The sequence below is a fragment of the Giraffa tippelskirchi genome, chromosome 5 (genome assembly GCF_054371585.1).
Source record: "Giraffa tippelskirchi isolate mGirTip1 chromosome 5, T2T-mGirTip1v1.2.pri, whole genome shotgun sequence".
NCBI classification, from domain to species: Eukaryota; Metazoa; Chordata; class Mammalia; order Artiodactyla; family Giraffidae; genus Giraffa; species Giraffa tippelskirchi.
The window spans coordinates 184,581,923-184,605,140 of record NC_137279.1 but is presented as its reverse complement, the minus strand read 5'-3'; the positions used below and the strand labels follow the sequence as shown (position 1 = coordinate 184,605,140).

The 23,218-nt window shown below is 42.2% G+C and overlaps 1 protein-coding gene and 1 long non-coding RNA gene across 2 annotated transcripts in view; one reads left to right on the top strand and one right to left on the bottom strand.

The window, feature by feature from the left end:
• The window catches only part of LOC145505879 (uncharacterized), a 30,146-nt gene extending 12,533 nt beyond the window's left edge, over window positions 1-17,613 (top strand). The window contains exons 2-3 of the long non-coding RNA XR_014053334.1: window positions 14,604-14,700; window positions 17,121-17,613. This is a non-coding gene — a long non-coding RNA (uncharacterized LOC145505879). The remainder of the gene's footprint in view (window positions 1-14,603; window positions 14,701-17,120) is intronic.
• A 1,433-nt stretch (window positions 17,614-19,046) lies between these two features.
• Window positions 19,047-20,045, bottom strand: LOC145505306 (platelet-activating factor receptor-like). Its single transcript, XM_081487026.1, has one exon. It carries the CDS (start codon window positions 20,043-20,045, stop codon window positions 19,047-19,049), a length of 999 nt encoding a protein of 332 aa, XP_081343152.1.
• Window positions 20,046-23,218: the final 3,173 nt, after the last annotated feature.

The window sequence follows — 23,218 nt, the reverse complement described above, 5'->3', positions numbered from 1 at the left end:
TCTTTATAGTCCAACTCTCACATCCATACAACTCACAGGCAAAGTTATAAACAAAAGGAGTCCTGAAGAAGAAGAGCTCTAGAAATCTGGCTAAAGGTCCCCTTGGGTTTATTCTAACTTCCAAACCATACACAAAAAGGGGAATACCATGGGGCAAAGAACATGTAAGTAATTGTAAAATTAAAAGTTGTCAGAGCTCACACAAGTTTTGGAGACATCCAAACTCTGAACAGTTAGAGTGTAGATTCCCCGTTTAACAACTGTGGCATTCACTAAAGCTCTCAGGAGGATCATGTATTTGTAGTAAGGCTAAATTTTGCCTACAGTAAAAGCTATTCCAAATTAGCCCTGATAAAACTTTAAAACAGTGCTCAAGAAGATCAATATGATTTGAAATGATTTAGTTGCCTCACAGTACAAAGTAAAAAGCTCTTTAAAAGAATGCACTGAAACTCAATAACATAACGTCCACACACATACACAAAACATAACTTTCACAATGCCCAACATCTAACCCAAAAATAGTATACATGCTAGGAAAATGTGACCCATAATGAAAAGAAAAAAAAAATAGTAAATAGATACAAATATCAGAAATGAGAAGAATGATGGAATTATCAAAAAAGGACATTAAATAGCCATCATATATGTGTTCAATATAATCAAGAATGTGAAGGAAAACTGAACATAATAATAAGAGAAATAGAAGACTTGAAGATAACTAAGTGGAATTTCCAGACATAAAAAATACAATATGAAAAAGCCACTGGATGGGGCTAATAACAAATCAGACACTGGAGAAAAAAAGATCAGTGAAGTTGACAACACACAATAAAACTCCAAAACGAAGACAGAGAGAGGGGATAAAAAGACTAGGAAAAATAAACAGACTGAGTGGAACAATTTTAAGTGGGTAGAAAGAACCCCATGAAGCTGTGGGGATGATGTTGCCACCCCAGTGGGTCTGAATGGCAGCACATCTAACCAAAGAGGAATTTTCTCCAGCCTTAAAATCTTGTGGAGCTTGCCTTGCTAGATTTTTTACTTTTTTGGAACCCATTGCCCCTTCCTTGTTTCCTATTTCCCCCTTTCGGAATGGTAACATCTCTCCTATGCCTATTCAACCTTGTATTTTGGAAACACATAACTTGTCTGGTTTCACAGATTCATAGCTGGAGAGTAATTTTGTCTCAGAACGGATTATACCTTGAGTATCATTCATATATGATTTAGATGAGATGACTTTATAGAACTGATGCTAAAATGAGTTAAAGTAAAAGTGAAAGTGAAGTCGTTAAGTCGTGTCTAACTGTTTGCAATCCCATGAACTGCAGCCCACATCTTAATAACACTGAGATTTCCAATCTATGAATGTGGTATGTCCCTTCATTTACTTGGTTCTTCCCTAAGACTATCTTAAGATATTTCAGTTTAGAAAGTTTTGCACATCTTTCATTGAATTTATTAAAAGAATCTGTGTGTGTGCATACATGCACATTGGTAAATGTTATTATTTTGTTTTCTAATTGCTTGCTGCTGTTTACAGATATACCATTATTTTTGCATGCTGATCTTGTACCCAATAACCTTGGTTGTTGTTCATTGTTCAGTCGCTAAGTCATGTCCAACTCTTCTAGACTCCATGGACTGACAGGCTTCCTTGTTCTTCACTATCTCCCGGAGTTTGCTCAAACTCATGTCCATCAAGCTGGTGATGCCATCCAACCACCTCATCCTCTGTCGCCAACTTCTCTTCCTGCCTTCAATCTTTCACAGCATCAGGGTCTTTTCCAAGGAGTCAGCTCTTCGCATCAGGTAGCCAAAGTATTGGAGTTTCAGCTTCAGCATCAGTCCTCCTTCCAGTGAATATTCAGACTGATTTCCTTTAGGATTGACTGGTTTGATCTCCTTGCTGTCCAAGGGACTCTCAAGAGTCTTCTCCGGCACCACAGTTCAAAAGCATCAATTCTCCAGCACTTAGCCCTCTTTATGGTCCAATTCTCACAGGCATACATGACTACTGGAAAAACTATAACTTTGACTATATCTTTGCTGGAAAAGTGATATCTGCTTTTTCATATGCTGTCTAGGTTTGTCATAGCTTTTCTTCCAAGGAGCAAGCGTCTTTTAATTTCATGGTTGCAGTCACCATCTGCAGTGATTTAGGAGCCCCCCAAAATTAAACCTGTCAATGCTTCCACTTTTTCCCCCTCTATTTGCCATGAAGTGATGGGACCAGATGCCATGATATTAGTTTTTTGAATGTTGAGTTTCAGGTCAGCTTTTTCACTCTCCTCTTTCATCCTCATCAAGAGGCTCTTAGTTCCTCTTCACTTTCCGCTGTTAGAGTGGTATCATCTGCATATCTGAGGTTGTTGATATTTCTCCCAGCAAGAAAATTCACTTTTTAATTCTAGTATTTTGTCAATTTAGGTTTATACACAATCATCTACATATATTAATAGCTTTAGTTCTTCCTTTCCAATCATTTTAACACATTTCTTTTTCCTTCTTTATTTCCTTTTTTTACTCACTAGAATCTCCAATAAAATGTTGAAAGACGTGGTGATAGCTGACATCCTTATCTATTTCTGACCTCAGGAATAAAGGGTTCAAAATTTCATAATGAAGAATAAGATTAGGTTTAGAGCTTTTGGCAAGTAGCTTTTATCAGAATAAGGAATTCTTTCATTCCTCATTTTCTGAGACTTCTTATCATAAATGGGTATTGAATTTTATTAAATGTTTTTTCTGTATCTATAAAGTTTTTATTTATTCTGCTAATATGGTAAACTATATCGATTGCTTTTTAATGTTAAACCACATCTTGCATTGTTAGAATAAACTCTCCTCACTTGTAATGTATTATCCTTTTTGTATATCATAAAAATAAGTTTGTCAGAATCTTGCTTGTGATTTTTGCATCTCTGTTCATGAAGGATATTGGTCTGTAACTTTCCTTTCTTATAATGCCTTTATCAAATATCATTGCTATGGTGTTCTCACAAAATTGAGACGCCTTTGCTCTTTTTTCTATTCACTGGAAGAGTTTTTGACAAATGGTATTAGTTCTTCCTTAAATTCTGAAGGTATTCACTAGTCATCTGGACTTGGAACTTTCTTTGTGGAAAGGCTATACTTATAGATTCATATTATTTACTATATAGAGAGAGTGGTTCTAATTTTTATTTTTTTCTAGTGCAGAATTATGTCTTTCAGAGGATTTTCTCATTTCAGGTTTATTATTTTTTAAATATTTCCTACAATTACCTCCCCTATTGCTACTTATATTGATAATTTGGCTTTTCAATCTTATATTTATATCAGTTTTGCAGATTATTTATCAATTTTATCAATCCTTTCAAAGAACCAACTTTTGGCTTTGTGACTTTATCTTTTGAATATCTACTTTGTTTTTCATTGATTTCTGTTCCTTATTCTTTTCCTCTACTTTCCTTAGGTTTAATTTGTGTACCTTTTTGTGGTTTCTCAGGATGGAGGCTTAGATCGTTGGTTTTAAATCTTTCCTCTTTTTTAATATATTTATTTAAAGCTGTAATCTCCTTTCTAAGCATTGCTTTAGCTGACTCTCATAAGTATAACAAAATATTTGGAGCTCAATGATAATGAAAATGCAATATCATTCAACTCAAATATTTTATGATTTACCTTGTGATTTCTTCTTTGACTCATGGGTTATTTAAGAGTAAATTGTGGGAATTCCCTGGTGGTCCAGTGGTTAGGACCCCATGCTTTCACTCCTGAGGTCCTTGATTGGAGAACTAAGATCCCACCAGTCTTAGTGAATTGTTTAAAATACAAATATTTGAAGGGTTTTTCTGATTGCCAATATAATTTCACTGTGGTCAGAGAATGAGGTCAGGGCAACTATCAAAAGTTGCTGAAAATTGTTTCCTGCTATACCATGTTGCACCTAAAAAAAAATGTTGTTGAGTATTGTGTCTTATTTTCTTGGGCTCCAAAGACTTTATTTTCTTGGACTCCAAACCCACTGCAGATGGTGACTGCAGCCATGAAATTAAAAGACGCTTGCTCCTTGGAAGAAAAGCTATGACAAATCTAGACAGCATATTAAAAAGCAGAGATATTACTTTGCCGACAAAGGTCCGTCTAGTCAAGGCTATGGTTTTTCCTGTAGTCATGTATGGATGTGAGTTGGACTATAAAGAAAGCTGAGCACCAAAGAACTGATGCTTTTGCACCGTGGTGTTGGAGAAGACTCTTGAGAGTCCCTTGGACTGCAAGGAGATCCAACCAGTCCATCCTAAAGGAAATCAGTCCTGAATTTTCATTGGAAGGACTGATGTTGAAGCTGAAACTCCAATACTTTGGCTACCTAATGAGAATAGCAGACTCACTGGAAAAGACCCTGATGCTGGGAAAGATTGAAGGCAAAAAGAGAAGAGGGTGGCAGAGGATGAGATGGTTAGATAGCATCACCAACTCAATGGACGTGAACTTAAACAAACTCTGGGAGACAGTGGAGGACAGAAAAGCCTGGAGTGCTGCAGTCCGTGTGGGTCAAAGAGTCGGACACGACTGAGGGAATGAACCGAACTTATTGTGTCTTATAAATGTCAATTGGGTGCAGTTGATTAACTGTGTCATTTAAACATTTTATATTCTTACGGAATTTTTGTTTATGTATTGTATCAGTTTTTGAGAGAAAAACGCTAAATCTCCAGTCTAATTGTAGATACGTCTATCCCTCCTTTTAGTCCCATCAGTTCTTCCTTTACATATTATTAGATCATATAAATTTAGGCTTGCTATGTACGTGTTTTGGATGGACTCTTTTATCATTGAGTTGTTGCCGTGTTGCGTTAGTCACTCAATTGTGTTCAACTCTTTATGACCCCATGGATTGTAGCCAGGCTCCTCTGTCCATGGAATTCTCCAAGCAAGAATACTGGAGTGGATTGCCATGCCCTTCCCCAGGGGATCTTCCTGACCCAGGGATTGAACCTGAGACTCCTGCATTGCAGACAGATTCTTTACCATCTGAGTCACCAGGGAAGCCCCTTAAGAAATATCCTTTTTCCTCTCTATTAATACTTCTTGATTCAAAGTCTACTTTAATATTAATATAGCTGCACCGGCATTCTTTTAATCAATATTCATATATCTTTTCCATATTTTCACTTTCAACTTGTCTGCATCCTTTTATATAAAATGTGTCTCATAAAAAGCCAATTGTTGGGTTTTGTTTCTTTTTTTTTTTTTTTTTAATTTATAAATTTATTTATTTTAGTTGGGGGCCAATCACTTCACAACATTGCAATAGTTTTTGCCATACATTGACATGAATCAGCCATGGGTTTACATGTGTTCCCCCTCCTGGACCCCCCACCCACCTCCCTCCCCATCCCATCCTTCTGGATCATCCCATTGCCCCGGCCCTGAGCCCTTGTCTCATGCATCGAACATGGAATGGTGTTCTGTTTCACATATGATAATATACATGTTTCAATGCTATTCTCCCAGAACATCCCACCCTCACCTTCTCCCTCAGAGTCCATAAAATTGTTCCATGCATCTGTGTCTCTTATTCTGTCTCGCATATAGGGTTATCGTTACCATCTTTCAAATTCCATATATATGCATTAGTATACTGTATTGTTGTTTTTCTTTCTGGCTTACTTCACTCTGTATAATGGGCTCCAGTTTCATCCATCTCAGTAGAACCGATTCAAATGTATTTTTTTTAATGGCTGAGTAATATTCCATTGTGTATATGTACCACAGCTTCCTTATCCATTCGTCTGCTGATGGACATCTAGGTTGCTTCCATGTCCTGGCTATTGTAAACAGTGCTGCGATGAACATTGGGGTACACGCGTCTCTTTCAATTCTGGTTTCCTCGGTGTATATGCCCAGCAGTGGGATTGCTGGGTCATATGGCAGTTCTATTCCCAGTTTTTTAAGGAATCTCCACACTGTTCTCCATAGTGGCTGTACTAGTTTGCATTCCCACCAACAGTGTAAGAGGGTTCCCTTTTCTCCACACCCTCTCCAGCATTTATTGCTTGTAGACTTTTGGATAGCAGCCATTCTGACTGGTGTGAAATGATACCTCATTGTGGTTTTGATTTGCATTTCTCTAATAATGAGTGATGTTGAGCATCTTTTCATGTGTTTGTTAGCCATCTGTATGTCTTCTTTGGAGAAATGTCTGTTTAGTTCTTTGGCCCATTTTTTGATTGGGTCGTTTATTTTTCGGGAATTCAGCTGCAGAAGTTGCTTGTATATTTTTGATATTAATTGTTTGTCTGTTGCTTCATTTGCTATTATTTTCTCCCATTCTGAAGGCTGTCTTTTCACCTTGTTTATAGTTTCCTTTGTTGTGCAAAAGCTTTTAATTTTAATTAGGTCCCATTTGTTTATTTTTGCTTTTATTGGGTTTTGTTTCTTATCTGATCAGACCAATGTTGACTCTTAATTTGATCATTTAGTGATTTGCATTTAATGTACTTACTGATATAGTTTGGCTTAACTCTACTATCTTGCTGTTAGTTTTCTCTCAGTCCCATTATTTCTTTGTTCTTTTATGTTACTTGCCTTTTTTAAATTAATTGGTGTTTCTTATTTTTTATTTTTCACTTCTATCAGCTTCTATTGCTATATATTCTTCCATAATTCTTTCAGTGTTTACACTAGAGATGGCAATATGTTTTCTTGACAGTCTATCCTACATTAGTTTTTCTTATATTGTAGGTATACTAGTGAGGTATACTAGTGATGCCGTCCTCGGTTTTTGTCTTTATTTCACCTTTTTTCTGGCTGCACTGGGTCTTCATTGGTGCAGATGGACTTGCTCTAGTTGTAGCGAGTCGGGGCTACTCTTCACTACGGTGCACAGGCTTCTCATTGCAGTGGCTTCTCTAGTAGCAGAGCACAGGCTTTAGGCACGTGGTCTTCAGTAGTTGCAACACACAGGCTTACTTGCTCCTTGACATGTGGGATCTTCCTGGACCAGGGATCAAACTTGTGTTCCCTGCATTGGCAGGTGGATTCTTAACCACTGGACCACCAGGGAAGTCCCAATTTCACCTTTATTTTTGAATGGTTTTTTTCTAGGTTGTCAGTTTTTTTCCCAGCACTTTGAAGATGTCATTCCATTGTCTTCTACCTCTCACATTTTCTTTGGAAAAGTACATTTTAATCTTATTATTGTTTCTTTGAGTGTAATGAGTCTTCTGTATGATTTTAAGATTTTCTACTCTCTGGATTTAAGCTCTTTTACTAAAATATGTCTGTGAGGTTTTTGTTTTGGTTGTTCGTTTTTATTTATCGTACTTGGAGTTTACTGAAGTTCTTGAAACTGTGAGTCAAAGTATGTCATCAATTTTGAAAAATTCTTAGCCCTGTTTTCTTCAGATATGCCCCTCTACCGTATCTTCTTTCTCCTCTCCTCTGGCTCTCCATTACAAGCATATTGGAGTTTTCATTGATCTCATATTTTTTGCTCTGTTCTTACTTTTTTTTTCTTCTTTATTCTCTTCTATTTGAATATTTTCTATTGGCTTTTCTTGAATTTTGCTGATTTTATAATCTATGTCCAATCTGCTGTTAAGTCCATCCAATGAGGTCTTAATTTCAGGTCCTAGAATGTTTACTTGATTCCTTTTCTTTCTTTTTTAAAGTAAAGAAATTCAGATTAGTTTTCATTTTTCTTGGCAAATAGTGATAGCTGGGGGGTTTAGAAAAAGATGGGCTATAGTCTCAACTTGGAAGTCCCAGCTATGACCAGTCATAGACTATCACAGTCCCCATCAGCAGGTAGTGCCAGAAGGGACTCTCCCTTCTAACAACATTCTCTGTTCCATTTGCAGTGGAAATATGTGAGCACTTCTTTTAGCAGAGGATATAAGCTACTCTCCCTGTTTGTTTAACCCTGTCCCGTTTCTTAATAACAACAGCCTTTTCAGAATGGTCGCTCACCTGAGTCAGCCAAAGGAACCTGTTTTTTTCAGTACATCCTTTTGTTTTAGTTAAAATTCATAAAGCAGAAGATCAGTTATAACACAAAATCTCAAACATCTCCACTTCTGACATTGTGCTAACAATAAGTTTCTTCTTATTGTTACATTCCAGCTTCTCTGTTTCATGTTAAAAAATATATGGCTATAATTCATTTTTACATATCCAAATTTCCTATTCAGTATTCAGCTTCAATGTCTGTCCTGAGTGTGACCAGTGTGTAGATGCTACGTTTTATATTCCATTATATTACACTTGGGCTTCCTTGGTGGCTCAGCTGGTAAAAAATCCACCTGCAATGTGGGAGACCTGGGTTTGATCCGTGGGTTGGGAAGATCCCCTGGAGAAGGAAATGGCTACCCACTCTAATATTCTGGTCTGGAGAATTCCATGGACTGTATAGTCCATGGGGTCTCAAAGAGTCGGACACGACTGAGTGACTTTCATTTTCTTATTACACTTTATTCCTACAGCACTATAGAAGCAAATCTACTCAAAGAAGTCCAAATTAAAAACAAAATTTTCAAACTGAGCATTTAATCTTCAACTACTAGTTCATCACTATTGCAAGAATTAGCACCACCATCTATTGACACCTTTCCATATCCAAGTATTTTTAAAATTTTTATTTACTCATTTATTTGGCTGCCTGAGGTCTTAGTTGTGTCATGTAGGATCTTTTATTGCAGCACGCAGAATCCCTAGAACACAGACTTAGCTGTTCTGCAGCATGTTGGATCTTACTTTCCCAATTAGGGATCAAACACTTGTCCCCTGCATTGCAAAGCAGATTTTTATCCACTGGACTACCAGGAAAGTCCAATATCCAAGTATTAGAAGAGACACCTTATGGGTGCTATCTCATCCTTTATATCTGAGTAAAACTGATCATGTGAAGGGGCAGTACTTTGCCAAGGTCCTGTATCTGGAACATGGTAAAGGTGGGATTCTATCCTAGGTCTCTCTAACTCCAGATCCCATGCCTTTCCCTCTCTGTATCCCATGCTTCTGTCATGCCTAAATTTCCAAGAAAAATTTAACAATCCAAGCAAAATAATTTGAACTTATTGGAATATTAGATTTTGCATTTTCTTCCAAATCATAGTAATATATCATTTTTTTTCCTCAGTTGACACTTTTACAAAGACAGTTTGCTTACATGGCTTAAGCCTCCCCTATGAAAACTGCTGCCAGTTTTGAATTTTCAACCCCAGCTCTGATTATCTCTGATGCTCCAAGAGAGAAGCCTTGATAGGCTACAATTAAGGAGGTCATTTGACTCTTCGTCGTTTTGTGTGCCAGAGGCCAATAAATTATTGATGACAGACTTTTCCTATGTTGTTTCTGTCAGTGTTGAAATGCTAATGATCCTTTCTTCCCTAAAAAATTATGATGGTAAAAACTTATCATGTAACACTAATTACTCATGTTTATTGATAGATTTGCTTCTAGCAAGAGATTAATTATTTGTTTTACTTTTATATATAGGTTTTTGACTGGGTGAAATTAGATATGTGAATTCTGCTTGTTAACTGTTATTCTGTTAATAAAAAAATCCCAAGGGTTGCCAATATTACCTTCTCTCTATTGTTCTCAAATCAATCATTGGATTCTTTTTTGAGAATTCTAATTCTCCACTGAAAATGTCTATTTTTAATACATTTTGTCCTTATTTTCCTCTATTTTCTTTAATCATTTTGATTAATTTTAAATATTTAAAGTCTTTGTCTTATACTCCAACACCTAGATCATTTATGGATCCATTTCTATTTTCTGTTCATTCTCTTGATGATCAGTTTCATTTTCCTACCTTTTTGCATGCCTAGTGACTTTATTGTGTGCCAGACATTGTCTGTAAAAGACATGTAGAAGCTCTGTATGATATCTCCCATCATAGAAAATTTCATCTTTCATCTCTTAGGCAGACAGGATAAGGGACTGGTCACCTCAATCCAGTCAGAAGTTAACTAAGACAGAACTGGGTGACAGTTTTAGTATGATTCAGTCCACCTATGATTCATTTCTGCTTTCAGGCTGATGTTTGTCTGGATTTTGACCAAGAGTCCAGAGGCTCTCTGTCTCCTCAACCCCGAAAGACCTGCCGGAGATTCAGCTCTGCCCTTTAAAGATTCTGTACCTAGCCCTTTAGCCTCTTTTCCTACTTCCTATTTACCCCCACATCTTCAAAGTCTGGAAACTTTCTTGAGGGGAATATCAGCAATGTTTTTGCATCAGGCCTCATTCTTCTAGTTGGACTTTGTGCCCCAAGCATCTCAAGATTATGAGAGATTTCGCTTGGGCTTTTGGAAGCCCTCATCCTAGCTTCCCAGCCTTTCATACTCAAACTCTGAACTCAGAAAATGCCCTATAGCTATAACCAGCATATTTTAGAGATCTCAACTTTTCACAACAGCCCCACTTAACTGCCAAAAGACTTGTGGTTCCTTTTTCTACCAGCAGAAGTTCTCTGCATAAGTCAAGCTCAATCCATGCATCAAATGAGCAAATGCCCAAAGAAGAAAACATCCAGGGACTATCAACTAAACTTAAAAGGAATACTTGCTATCTGAATTCCCATTCTCCTGGTCATTGTTGCTCCCACAGCTCTTCAGTATCTTTAACATATGATTTTTGTAATTTATTTAGCTTTTTCTAGTTATTACAAACACAGTGGAATATTAGGGTGCTGTATCCTATGCAAATCAGAATCCAAAAACACAAGTTTGATTTGAATTAAGAGCTAAAAAAAAAAACAGCTTTCAATTTTCAATGCTGACTTAAAAGATTGTCAAAGATAAATCTATGGTCATGATGCTGATGTAATTAATGAAGAAAGTCATAAAGGCAAAAATTGGGCCAAAATCCAGAAATAGTCTTTGGCCATGTATTGTACATTGTTTGGATTTACTTAAAAGACATAGTTTCAAATTTTCACACTGTTCATGGGGTTCTCAAGGCAAGAATACTGAAGTGGTTTGCCATTTCCTTCTCCAGTGGACCATGTTTTGTGCGTCATGGCATCCAGTCCCATCACTTCATGGCAAATAGATGGGGAAACAAAGGAAACAGTGACAGACTTTATTTTCATGAGCTCCAAAATCACTGCAGATGGTGGCTGCAGCCATGAAATTAAAAGATGCTTGCTCCTTGGAAGAAAAGCTATGACAAATCTAGACAGCATATTAAAAAGCAGAGACATTACTCTGCCGACAAAGGTCTGTATAGTCAAAGCTATGGTTTTTCCGGTAGCCATGTATGGATGTGAGAGTTAGATCATAAAGAGAGCTGAGCGTTGGAGAATTGATGCTTTTGAACTGTGGTGTTGGAGAAGACTCTTGAGGGTCCCTTGGACTGCAAGGAGATCTAACCAGTCAATCCTAAAGGAAATCAGCCTTGAATATTCATTGGAAGAACTGAACTGAAGCTCGAATACTTTAGCAACCTGATGCAAAGAACTGACTCATTGGAAAAGACCCTGATACTGGGAAAGATTGAGAGCAGGAGGAGAAGGGGATGACAGAGGATGAGGTAGTTGGATGGCATCACCGACTTGATGGATGTGAGTTTGAGCAAGCTCCGGGAGTTGGTGACGGACAGGGAAGCCTGGTGTGCTGCAGTCCATGGGGTCGCAAAGAGTTGGACACAACTGAATGACTGAACACAACTGAACAGATACTTTCAAATTGTTCTGATAGCAGTGACATTTTTGGAGTAATTAAAAGATCATACACAATATTGTCTGGAAATTCCCAAAGATGGAGTATATTGATGAAATACAACAAATATGACCTCAGTGTCACTTTCAGACACATGGTAGAACTCTCAACTAAATGCCATTAAATTAATTATATTTACTTTATTTAAGATATATACCAGAAAAATTAAATGAAATAACTAAAATTCTCCAATAAAGAACAAACCATACTCATTGGTGGAAAAATATATTAATTTTAAATAGGTATTACCAACTTACTTGATTTGTACTATTGCTTGTTAATTAAAAATGTTAGTAAAAGTTTATAGAAACAGCCGACTAGTTCAGTTTTAAAACTAAAAAATATTTCTATCAGTTCAGTTCGGTTCAGTAACTCAGTCGTGTCCAACTCTTTGCAACCCCATGGACTGCAGCATGCCAGGCCTCCCTATCCGTCACCAACTCCCAGAGTTGACCCAAACTCATGTCCATGGAGTCAGTGATGCCATCCAACCATCTTACCCTCTGTTGTCCCCTTCTCCTCCCGCCTTCAATCTTTCCCAGCAACAGAGTCTTTTCAAAATAGTCAGTTCTTCACATCAGGTGGCCAAAATATTGGAGTTTCAGCTTCAACATCAGTCCTTCCAATGAATATTCAGGACTGATTTCCTTTAGAATGGACTAGTTAGATCTCCTTGCAGTCCAAGGGACTCTCAAGAGTCTTATCCAACACCACAGTTCAAAAGCATCAATTCTTTGGCACTCAGCTTTCTTTATAGTCCAACTCTCACATCCATACATGACTACTGGAAAAACCACAGCCTTGACTAGACAGACTTTTGTTGGCAAAGTAATGTCTCTGCTTTTTCATATGCTGTCTGGGTTGGTCATAACTTTCCTTCCAAGGAGTAAGCGTCTTTTAATTTCATGGCTGCAGTCACCATCTGCAGTGATTTTGGAGCCCCAAAAAATAAAGTCTCTCACTGTTTCCCCATCTATTTGCCATGAAGTGATGGGACCAGATGCCATGATCTTAGTTTTCTGAATGTTGAGCTTTAAGCCAACTTTTTCACTCTCCTCTTTCACTTTCATCAAGAGGCTCTTTAGTTCTTCGCTTTCTGCCATAAGTGTGGTGTCATCTGCGTATCTAAGGTTATTGAGATTTCTCCCGGCAATCTTGATTCCAGCTTGTGCTTCATCCAGCGCAGTGTTTCTCATGATGTAGTCTGCATATAAGTTAAATAAGCAGGATGACAATATACAGCCTTGACATACTCCTTTTCATATTTGAAACCAGTCTTTTGTTTCATGTTTAGTTCTAACTGTTGCTTCCTGACCTGCATACAGATTTCTCCAGAGGCAAGTCAGGTGGTCTGGTATTTCCATCTCTTGAAGAATTTTCCACAGTTTGTTGTGATCCACACAGTCAAAGGCTTTGGCATAGTCAATAAAGCAGAAATAGATGTGTTTCTGGGACTCTCTTGCTTGTTTGATGATCCAACAGACGTTGGCAATTTGATCTCTGGTTCCTCTGCCTTTTCTAAAACCAGCTTGGACATCTGGAAGTTCACGGTTCATGTACTGTTGAAGCCTGGCTTGGAGAATTTTGAGCATTACTTTACTAGTGTATGAGATGAGTGCAACTGTGCAGTAGTTTGAGCATTCTTTGGCATTGCCTTTCTTTGGGATTGGAATGAAAACTGACCTTTTCCAGTCCTGTGGCCACTGCTGAGTTTTCCAAATTTGCTGGCATATTGAGTGTAGCACTTTCATAGCATCATCTTTTAGGATTTGAAATAGCTCAACTGGAATTCCATCATCTCCACTAGCTTTGTTTGTAGTGATGCTTCCTAAGGCCCAGTTGACTTTGCATTCCAGGATGTCTGGCTCTAGGTGAGTGGTCACACCATCGTGGTTATCTGGGTCATGAAGATCTTTTTTGTACAGTTCTTCTGTGTATTCTTCCCTCCTCTTCTTAATATGTTCTGCTTCTGTTAGGTCCCTACCATTTTTGTCCTTTATTGTGCCCATCTTTGCATGAAATGTTCCCATGGTATCTCTAATTTTCTTGAAGAGATCTCTAGTCTTTCTCATTCTATTTCTTTGCACTGATCACTGAGGAAGGCTTTCTTATCTGTCCTTGCTATTCTTTGGAACTCTGCATTCAAATGGGTATATATTTTCTTTCTCCTTTTCTTTTTGCTTCTCTTCTTTTCACAGCTATTTGTATGGCCTCCTCATACAGCCATTTTGCTTTTTTTGCAAAAATGTATTTCTATACATATCAGAAAATGGTTTTTTGAAATTAAAAAACACGGCATGTGAAATATACAACCAAAATGAGATCTCACTAAAATATGAGGCAGTTAGAACAATGAAAGGAAAATATTTGTCTGACAACGAATAAGATTCACAGACCAATAATCTCAAAACAAATTTCTATAGAGACTACTTTGTGGCCATTGTAGATTGAGTTACAACCTTGGTTTAAGAGAGAGCTGAAGAAATTTAGCAACAAGGTGTCCTTTTTTGTTATTTTAAAATTAAATTCCATTATTGAAATTTTTGAAATAAACTCAAGAATTTCTGTGTGAAAATAGAAATGGCTTGAAGAAATGGTAAAAAAAAGTTATAAATTATAGTAACTCATATGATGAAATTAAAGTAACATATTTCCTATAACAATAATTTATTAAATACCACCCAAATACAATGTTTAAACACAATATGTAGAATTAAATTCAGTCATCTTTGATAATTTGCTGACTTTCAGTCTTGAAAACCACAGCTTTAAACATATTTTTCTAGTCTGTCGTTATAAAGGTATGTTTGTCAAGATAGATGGATGGAACACATTTTATTTAACAATGTGTTTGCTTAATTAATTTGCTTAATTTTGGCTCAGCAGTAATAAAATCCGCCAGCAGTGCAGGAGATGCAGGAGGCATGGGTTCAACCCCAGCATCAGGAAGATCCCCTGGAAGAGGAAACGGCAACCCCCTCCAGTATCCTTGCCCAGAAAATCCCATGGACAGAGGAGTCTGGTGGGCTACAGTCTGGGGTCACAGAGAGTCAGACACGAATGAGCATGCACACTTCCACTGCTTGCTTATTTATAACTTGCAAATATTTAGACATAGAATATGTAGGCCTCCATCTATACTTTTGCCCAGGATCCCACAAAGGCTGGGGACCAGCATGAGCCCAGCAGCCCAACAAGTACATTTCAGAACTAGACTGGCGTTCACGAAGAATTAGAGGCAAGGAAGTATGCTTTAACGATAGCGTTAAGGGACTTCCCAGGTGGTCCAGTGGTTACAGAATCCACCTGCAAATGCAGGGGACATGGGATCCATCCTGGGTCCAGGAAGCTTCCACATGCCGCAGGGCAGCTACACCCATGCACAACAAATACCGAAGCCTGCACACTCTAGGGCCTGCAAGCCGTAGCTAGTGAGCTCCTGTGCTAACAACTACTCAAGCCCGCGCACGCCCTAGAGCAGGTGCTCTGCAACAAGAGAAGCCCCCACAAGGAGAAGGCCGTGCACCAAAACTAGAGAAGAGCCCCTACTCGCCGCAACTAGAGAAAGCCTGCACATAGCAACCAGGGCAGCCAAAAAAATATCTTAATGTTAAAAAAAAAAAAATGATAGCATTAGGGCCAGGTGGTGGACATGTGCCACACTAGTGGCAGAAAAGTCCTGGGAGAGTCCTAGAATGACTGTTCTGGGAAGAAGGTCCCACTCCCTGAAGCTGGAATGTAGTCCAGGGAGTTGGTTTCAGGGCCAGTGAAGGACAGCTGCAGCCACAGGGGCACCTAGGGAACCCAAGGGGAAACGCTATACTCCCGCTAAGTCTAGAAGAAAGGGAAATAGATGTCAAGACAAAGAATCAGCAGCAGAGAGCGCGCCTGGGCCCAGGGCCTGAAGACAAGAGAGAAACCAGCTGGAAGTCTGACAGGCTTCCCTACGGAGGTGGAAGGAGCAAGTGGGGCCTGGTCTCCAGGGGAGGACTCAGGAAGAGCAAGCAGGGTCACCGAGGATGCAGGGCTGGCTGAGGGACTCTAAGCAGGTGTTTGCAGAGCCCAAGGGGTTGGATCCAGAGACCTGGACAGTAACTGAACTGAGGGAAAGAGCAGGGATCAGTAGAGAAGGGAAGCTTTCTTCTTTCTGAGTCAGGAGCAGCTTCTCTGCACCACATGTGCACCCCACAGCCACAGGTTTGGCCTGGGTGGGTCGGGGTGAGAGTTGGGCATCCCTGGCTTCACTAGAGGGACAGGGGCCTAGGGCATACTGAAAACATGCCCTAGATGCCACCAGCTTCTGGAAACAGTTAGCAGATGAGTTTTTCCTGGATCCTAGAGAAACCGGGTGTCCAGCATCTAATCAAGGACCAACCTGGGCTCCTTCTTTTTCATCCTGGATTGAGAGTGGGTCTTAGGTCAAATTCTTGAAGGTTTAGAATAAATAAGGCAACCAAGAATCCAAAAGGATTGACAGTGCAAAGCAGTCTAGTCTCTCTCATCTCTCAGGCTCTTTGCCTCTGAGTTATCTCCCCAGGTTCCCACTCCTCTGAGTCAGCAGGGAGAGGATTCCCACACACAATAACTCCAGACAGATGCCTTCTTTCCACTGTGCCTGACCTCCCAGAGGCAATTGACTCTCAAGATCTTTTTCCCCAGGTCAGACAAAGAAGACTAAGTTAGACATCTCCCAAAGGAAACTACTTCACTAAGGGAAAAGTCACATCAAAAGCAGGATAGTACAAGACCACAGGGATGGATAATGCCACAGGGAATCATTTTTTATTTGGACAAAATAAAACTCAGCCTCAGGAGATTCAGCTGGCTCTAGTGTGGACATAGGATCATTTCTCAGACTCAGCTTTGCACAGTCCCTGGGGCTGAGCAATTCATTCCACCAGAGCAAGTGAATTCATGATGTGGGCTCAAGCTGTTTCTGCTGGCCTTGGCTTGAGATGATGGTCAGTGTTGCATGGAATGAGCCCAACATAACTCCCAGGGAAGGAGAGATGAAAATTACTACAGACCTACCAATGGGTATTTGGGCTCTTGCTTAATTCCTCCAGTGAGAAAGACAGGGTAAAGTTTGGCTAGTGCAATGTCTCAGGTGATACCCTTTCTCTTCCTACTCCTGCCCCAGACAGGTTTCAAATAAATATGGAGGAGTCTGAGAAGGCTTCTAGGAAAAAAGACAAATTAACCATGCTCACAGTTGAAATACAGACAAAAGTCCAGAGAGGCAAGTGAAAATATCCATTTCTAATGAGGGGTGGTAAAACAGGGAGTGTTACAAGCTGTTGATTGGTATGTAATTGGTACCCCATTTTTGGAGGCAATTTGGTGATGTGATTAAACAATTTAAGTGCACATACATATTCCTTGACACAGCAATTTCATTGCCAGGGATTTATTCTATAGATTTACAAGTATGCAAAGATTTGTGGACAGGGACACTCATTGCATCATTATTTATCACAGTAAAACAGTAGAAACAAATGCCCATTAACAGGGGGATCAATTGAATAAAATAAATACTTTGCATTTATTTTAAAAAATGAGGTTGATCTATATGTGCTGATATTAAAAGATGTACAAGATATATTAAATGAGGAAAGCACAGAAAAGCCTTGTAGTACTATCCCATTTGTGGATTTTTGGAGGAAATTGACTATACATATATTTGTACTGAAACAGAAAATCTCTGGAAAGATACACACTACAAGAAACTGTGAACAGTGGTTACCAGTGGAGGACCTTTATTTTCTATTTTGCATTTTTCTGTACTACTTTGAATTTATTTTTATGAACGTGTATTACTTTTTAAATGCAAAAGAAAACATTTAAATAAGGAATAAAGGACCAAGGAAAGGTAATTTATCAAAAACAAAAGAAGAAATTTCTCAAATTTACTATTAGAAGGCAAATTCAGTAATAGGACCTGAAGTCAGTAAGACGTGATGGCTGATTGGTGGACTCGTCCTGACCCAGATGACTTGGCAACGTGAATATGCTGCCCTCACTCATTAAACTAAACTCTTTGAGAACCAAGCAGTCTTGCTATGGAGCCCCCAATAACATGGCTGAAGAAAGGGAGAGGTTCCCTTTCCCACATGAAGCCAACTGCTAAGTCATCAAGGCACAAGGAGAAAGAACCAGAGGCCAGAACCATTGGCAGGGATTTGCACCCAGTGACAGAGTCTTTGGTAAGCTGCAGCTGAAGGCAGCAAGTCTGGCCGATCCCTCTCCCAGGTAATAGCAGGATGGATCTCCAGCTTGGTTATCACCAAATCTTGGCCCTGGAGTCTTGGCACATTTGCAGATGGCCGAGTTGCAGATAACCAGCAACAGCAGAAGGAAGCAATCATCAGTACCCAGTCAGGAATGCATCTGGGTAATATAAGCTTAGAGAATCCCAGAAACACTTGAAGAAAATCTGAGACTGGAGTGTCTGAATGAGTCCTTGGGCATTTTAAGCTAATGATATTCACGTTTTATGCATTCATCTGACATACTGAAGTGTTACTACGTGCAAAGAACAGTAGCAAGCAGTAAATAAGGCAAACATGGAATTCATTAAGTTGAATTGGATAAAAATAAAACTGCCACTATTCAACCTTTCTGGGTCTATAAAAATGGCACTTTCTTATGGATCAACATAAACACATTCTGAAAAGAGAGAAAGAACTACAGGGAGAAAAACTAAGGAGAAAAATAAAAAGGAAAGAACTACCCAGTTAATTGCTTGATTGCAATTATGGAAAGACCTATAAGGGAGCAATCATATCTAATCCAGTCTAGGGTATGATGTATGTGGTACTGATCAAGAAAGCTTCCCCTTTGAGGAAGTGAGAATGAAAAGGAATTAGCTTAGTGAAGGAGACCGAGGGACATCATTCCTGGCAGTCAGTTCCAAAGGCCTCGAAGGGCAGGAAGCTGGTCTGTTCCAAGGACTGATAACGTGACTCAACCCACGGAGACGGGCAGACATGGTAGAGGGGAAGAGGGAATATGTAGATGAGAGGATGCTGAGAGTGAAGCGGGAGCCAGTCAGGCCTTGGAGGACCTTTTAAGGACGTCGGGGTTTATCCCAAGAGATTTTAAAAGCGAGGGCATACTATACGTATCCAAACACTGGTAAAGTCTAGGGAACTTTCAGGTTACAAAGAACGTTTTTTCCCCTTTTGGCAGAGTCTGGAGGTCTACAGTTACAGGCGGCTAGTATGTGGCTGTGTCAGGACGGGAATCCACGTCCTTCCAAAGAGCTTCCACCACCCAGGACTCGGCTGGGAGGGTGGCAGGAGTGAAGAAGGCAGTGGGCCAGGGACCCTTCTAGGAGGAGGCCAAGGAGGCCGAGTGCGCCCCAGATGCCCCCACTCCCAGACGGCAGCTCAGTGCCCAGAAGTCCTGGCGGAAGCGGCGCACCGAGAAGCAGTAGATGACCGGGTCCAGGCAGCTGTTGAGACTCAGCAACGCCAGGCTGAGAGTGTGCAGGACGTCGAGCGTGGAGGTGGCCCCGCCGCCTTCGCTGCTTGCGGCGACCTCCTGCCCCGTTACCCAGGGCGCCAGCAGCAGATGGTAGGGCGCCAGGCAGAGGGCGAAAACCAGCAGGAGCCCCAGCACCATGGTCCTGGCCGCGCGCCTGTGCGGACCGGCTGGGGCCAGGCCCGGGCCCGCGGGCGAGGCGAGCGCACGCGCCAGGCTCACGTAGGCCGCGAGCACCAGCAGGAAGGCTGCGGTGAAGAAGGCCACGGTGGCGTAGGCCAGGCCGGCGCGCGCCCAGCCGCGCTCTAGGCAGCGAGAGGCGCCGCCTGGCCCGGGGCGCAGCGCGTGCGGGGCGGCCAGCGAGGGTGCGGCGCAGGCCAGGCCTGCCAGCCAGGCGGCGGCGCACGCGGCGCGGGCGGGGCCGCGGCGGCGCAGGGCCGGGCGGGCGGCCGCCTTGGGCCCGGGCCGGTGCACAGAGCCGCAGCGGCACACGCTGATGAGCGCCGCGAAGGCCACGGCCGCGTAGGTGGACACATAGTAGGCGGCCCCGGCTGCGCGGCAGGCGGCCTCCGGGAAGGGCCAGTGGGCCGGGCCCAGGTAGTAGGTGAGCCACAGCGGCAGCGGCAGCGTGAAGAGCACGTCGGCCAGGGCCAGGTTGAGCAGGTAGAGACGCAGGGCCTGGCCCAGGCGCCTGCCGCTGCGGACGAACACCGCCAGGGCCGCCACGTTGGCTGGCAGCCCCAGGCCCAGCGCCAAGGCATAGGCCGCGGGCACCACTATGAAGCGAGCAGGGTCGTCCCAGGGGCTGCAGCCGCCAACACCCAGGTCCCCCACGCTCCTGTTCATCTCGGACCTTGGACTAGCAAGAGGAAGAGAGGTCACTGTGGAGGCCAGCCGCACAAGAAGCCCTCCACCCCGCCTTTCCTCGCCAGACCCCAGTCCTCTCTTCCAAAATCCGTGGTGGGAGGAGACTAGAAGCCGGGAAGCCCCTGTGAGGGGCTGAGGAATTAGCTCCGCTGGCGCCCGCTGGAGGTGGAGCGAGGGGACTCCAGAGTTAGTAGAATGAGGTTGGTGAAAGATGTGGGAAATGAGGACAGGTCAGGAATCCCAGATAGCTTGGAAATTTTCCACCTTGGTGACTGGGAAGGTGGAAGTGCCCCCTTATAGGTGGAGTAGGGTTCCACTTTGTAGGGCACAGGCATGTGCATTAAGCCCCAGCAAGGCTGAACCAAAAGGAAATCATAGAGAAACCAGGGTGGAATATGGACTCCTTCCCTGAAAAAGCCCGAGCCTCCAGCTCCAGTGCCATCCAAGTCAGTAGGGGAGAGGCATGGATGGAGTTACGGCCGTAGGATGCAGTGAGCCAGGAGACAGGCCCATGCACAATGACCTTGGACTTAACTTGGTGAATGTCCTCTCTGGGGCTTGCCTGGAGCACCTTGGGCAGGGCAGAAAAGGTTTCACATCTCAGGCCTTCCAGCCTGTTTCCTTCCCCCTCATCTTTTGACCACAAAGAAGTCCAGGGTCTGATTTGGAACTTTGGACAGCAAAGCAAATGGAGCGCAGGCCCAGGAATCAGATAGATTCTAGATACACACATTTATCTGCCATGTGACCTTGGGCAAATTACTCAGCTTCACAGAGCCTGTCTTCTCTGCTGTAAAATGGAGATTAAAATACCTACCTCACAGGGTTGTTCGGAGGATTATGAGAAAACATAAGTAAAACTCTGAGCACTGGCTGACACTGGGGAGATACTTCATAACCATTAGCTCCCTTCCCCTCTAGGCAGCACACAGATAAACGTGTACACCCACACAGGCACACACACAGTGTTAGAGACAGACACCTCAGTCAAACAGCACAAAGACATCTGGGCATACTGCCCCTCTCCCCAAGGTGGGGTAAGCACACAAGCCCATGTCCTGTTCCCATTTTTGGCACACAGTCACACTCCTAGGGTATCCCAAAACTTGGTTCCTCCCATACAAAATTTGTACTTCTGCCTCTTCTCAGGATCATCCTTTCTGGATCCTGAATGAATATATTCCTTTCTCCCCCTCCCTCTAAGCTCTGCCCACCAAGTCTCCGGCCCTCCACTTCCCCACCCTGAACCTCTCCCTGCCTCCCCACCAGATCACTCTTACCTCTTGCTGCTCTGCCTGCTACAGCTCTCTCTGGGGCCAGGGGTCTAAGGAGCTGAGACAGAGGCAAATCCACTCCCACCCACACATCCTAGACCCTCCCATCAACCAACTAATCCTAGACAGGACACGAAGAATGGGAGCAACAGCTGGAGGGGCAGGGGTCCACCTGTGGCAGCTATGAGTGGGGTCTGTAGGGTGCAGCCAGAGCCCCAAGGGAAAGGAGTGTCATTGCTGGGGGCACAGGGAGGGAGATAGAAATGTATAAGGAAGGCCTTGTTGCTGAAGGTCATTCGGCTGACCTGACCAATGCTTAGGCTGTGGTTTGGCAGGGGTCAGGGGGGCCATTTCCTAGGGCCTGGCTTCTCCCAGGACTGAGGCAGCACTGCTAAAACTGAAGATACTCCTGCTGCTGTCAATCCCAACTACTCCTCCATACCAGCTGGCCAGCCCACTTCTCCAGCACCCTGCCTTTCCTGCAGCTGCTGGCTGGGCCCTAGAGTCAAGCTTGCAGGGCCCTGTAGCTTCTAATCAGCTTACAGGCCAGGCCTTGGTAAACAGGAGCCTTCGATCTAATGCCAGCTGTGAGAGACTTTACTCAAAAGTCCCAGCTGGAGACAGGCTGGCTGTGGAATCCTGGAAGGGGTGGAGATGGGAAGAGGCTGGGCTCCTAGGTTGTCCAGGCTCTACTTTCAAGGGCTTCAAAATATCCATGCAGAGGGGCAATTCTGGGAAGCAATGCAGATTTAATTACACTGGACCGATCATCCCATTTACCTTCAAGTTGAAGAGCAGGGGTGCCACGCCTGCCCACTTCTGACTTTGGCAGTTGGTGCGGTGGGAAGTGTGGGTTCTGGAGTCAGTCAAGCCTTAATTCTAGTCTCAGCTCTGACATGTGGTCACTTAAGCTTTCTGAATCCATTTTCCCATCTGTAGAACCGCTATTTAATAACAGCATTTACTGAGCACTTACTATGTGCAGGCACTACTGTAAGCACTTTAACTCACTAAGTCTTCACAGCAACTCTGTGAAAATATTTGCCATTATTATCCATATTTTGCAAGTAAGCGGTAAGAGGCACTACCTACTCTCTCCTTTCCTCTTTACTGACCACTTGACCAGTGTGGGTAAATCTTAACCAGTCTAAGTCCATCATGGGAATTCCATTCCCCATGCCAGTGATTGGTCTAAGAATGGACATGTGCCATAATTCTGCAGAGTGGGATATGAAGGGAAACCTAGGGGTCTTCTAAAAGAGCTTTCCTCTCTCTTTTCATCTTGGTATATTATATGCAAATGTGTTGTCTGGAGCTGCTGCAGCTATTTTGTAATCCTGAGGTCAGCAGTCAATAAATTGAAAGCAGCAGAGGACAAAGTTGAAAGAATATCAGTCTTTGATGTCATCATAAAGCAGCCAAAATATGCAACATTGAAACTGAAGCTATGTTATCTCTGGACCTCCCATGACAGAAAAAGCTTCCTTATTGTTTTGACACTCTATATATGTAGTGGGCTTCCCTGATGGCTCAGCAGGTAAAGAAACCACCTGCAATGTAGGAGACACAAGTTTGATCCCCAAGTTGGGAAGATTCTCCAGAGAAAGAAATGGCAACCCACTCCAGTATTCTTGCCAGGAGAATTTCATGGACAGAGGAGCCTGGCAGGCTGCAGTCCTTGGGGTCACAAAGAGTCAAACACGACTGAGCGGCACCAGCATATGTAGTATACATATATATATACACACATACACACACAAACCTACCATAGATAGATTGCATCACTGTGTTTTCAGACACCAGACCTTAGAGTGCCAGTTTGCCTGAGGTTCCCAGCTTGTGTCAGAGCAGAAATTACCATTCTATAGTGAAGATGAA

Bases quoted from the DNA above. Each gene is read 5' to 3' on its own strand.
- LOC145505306 (XM_081487026.1), bottom strand. From the start codon at position 20,045: ATGAACAGGAGCGTGGGGGACCTGGGTGTTGGCGGCTGCAGCCCCTGG.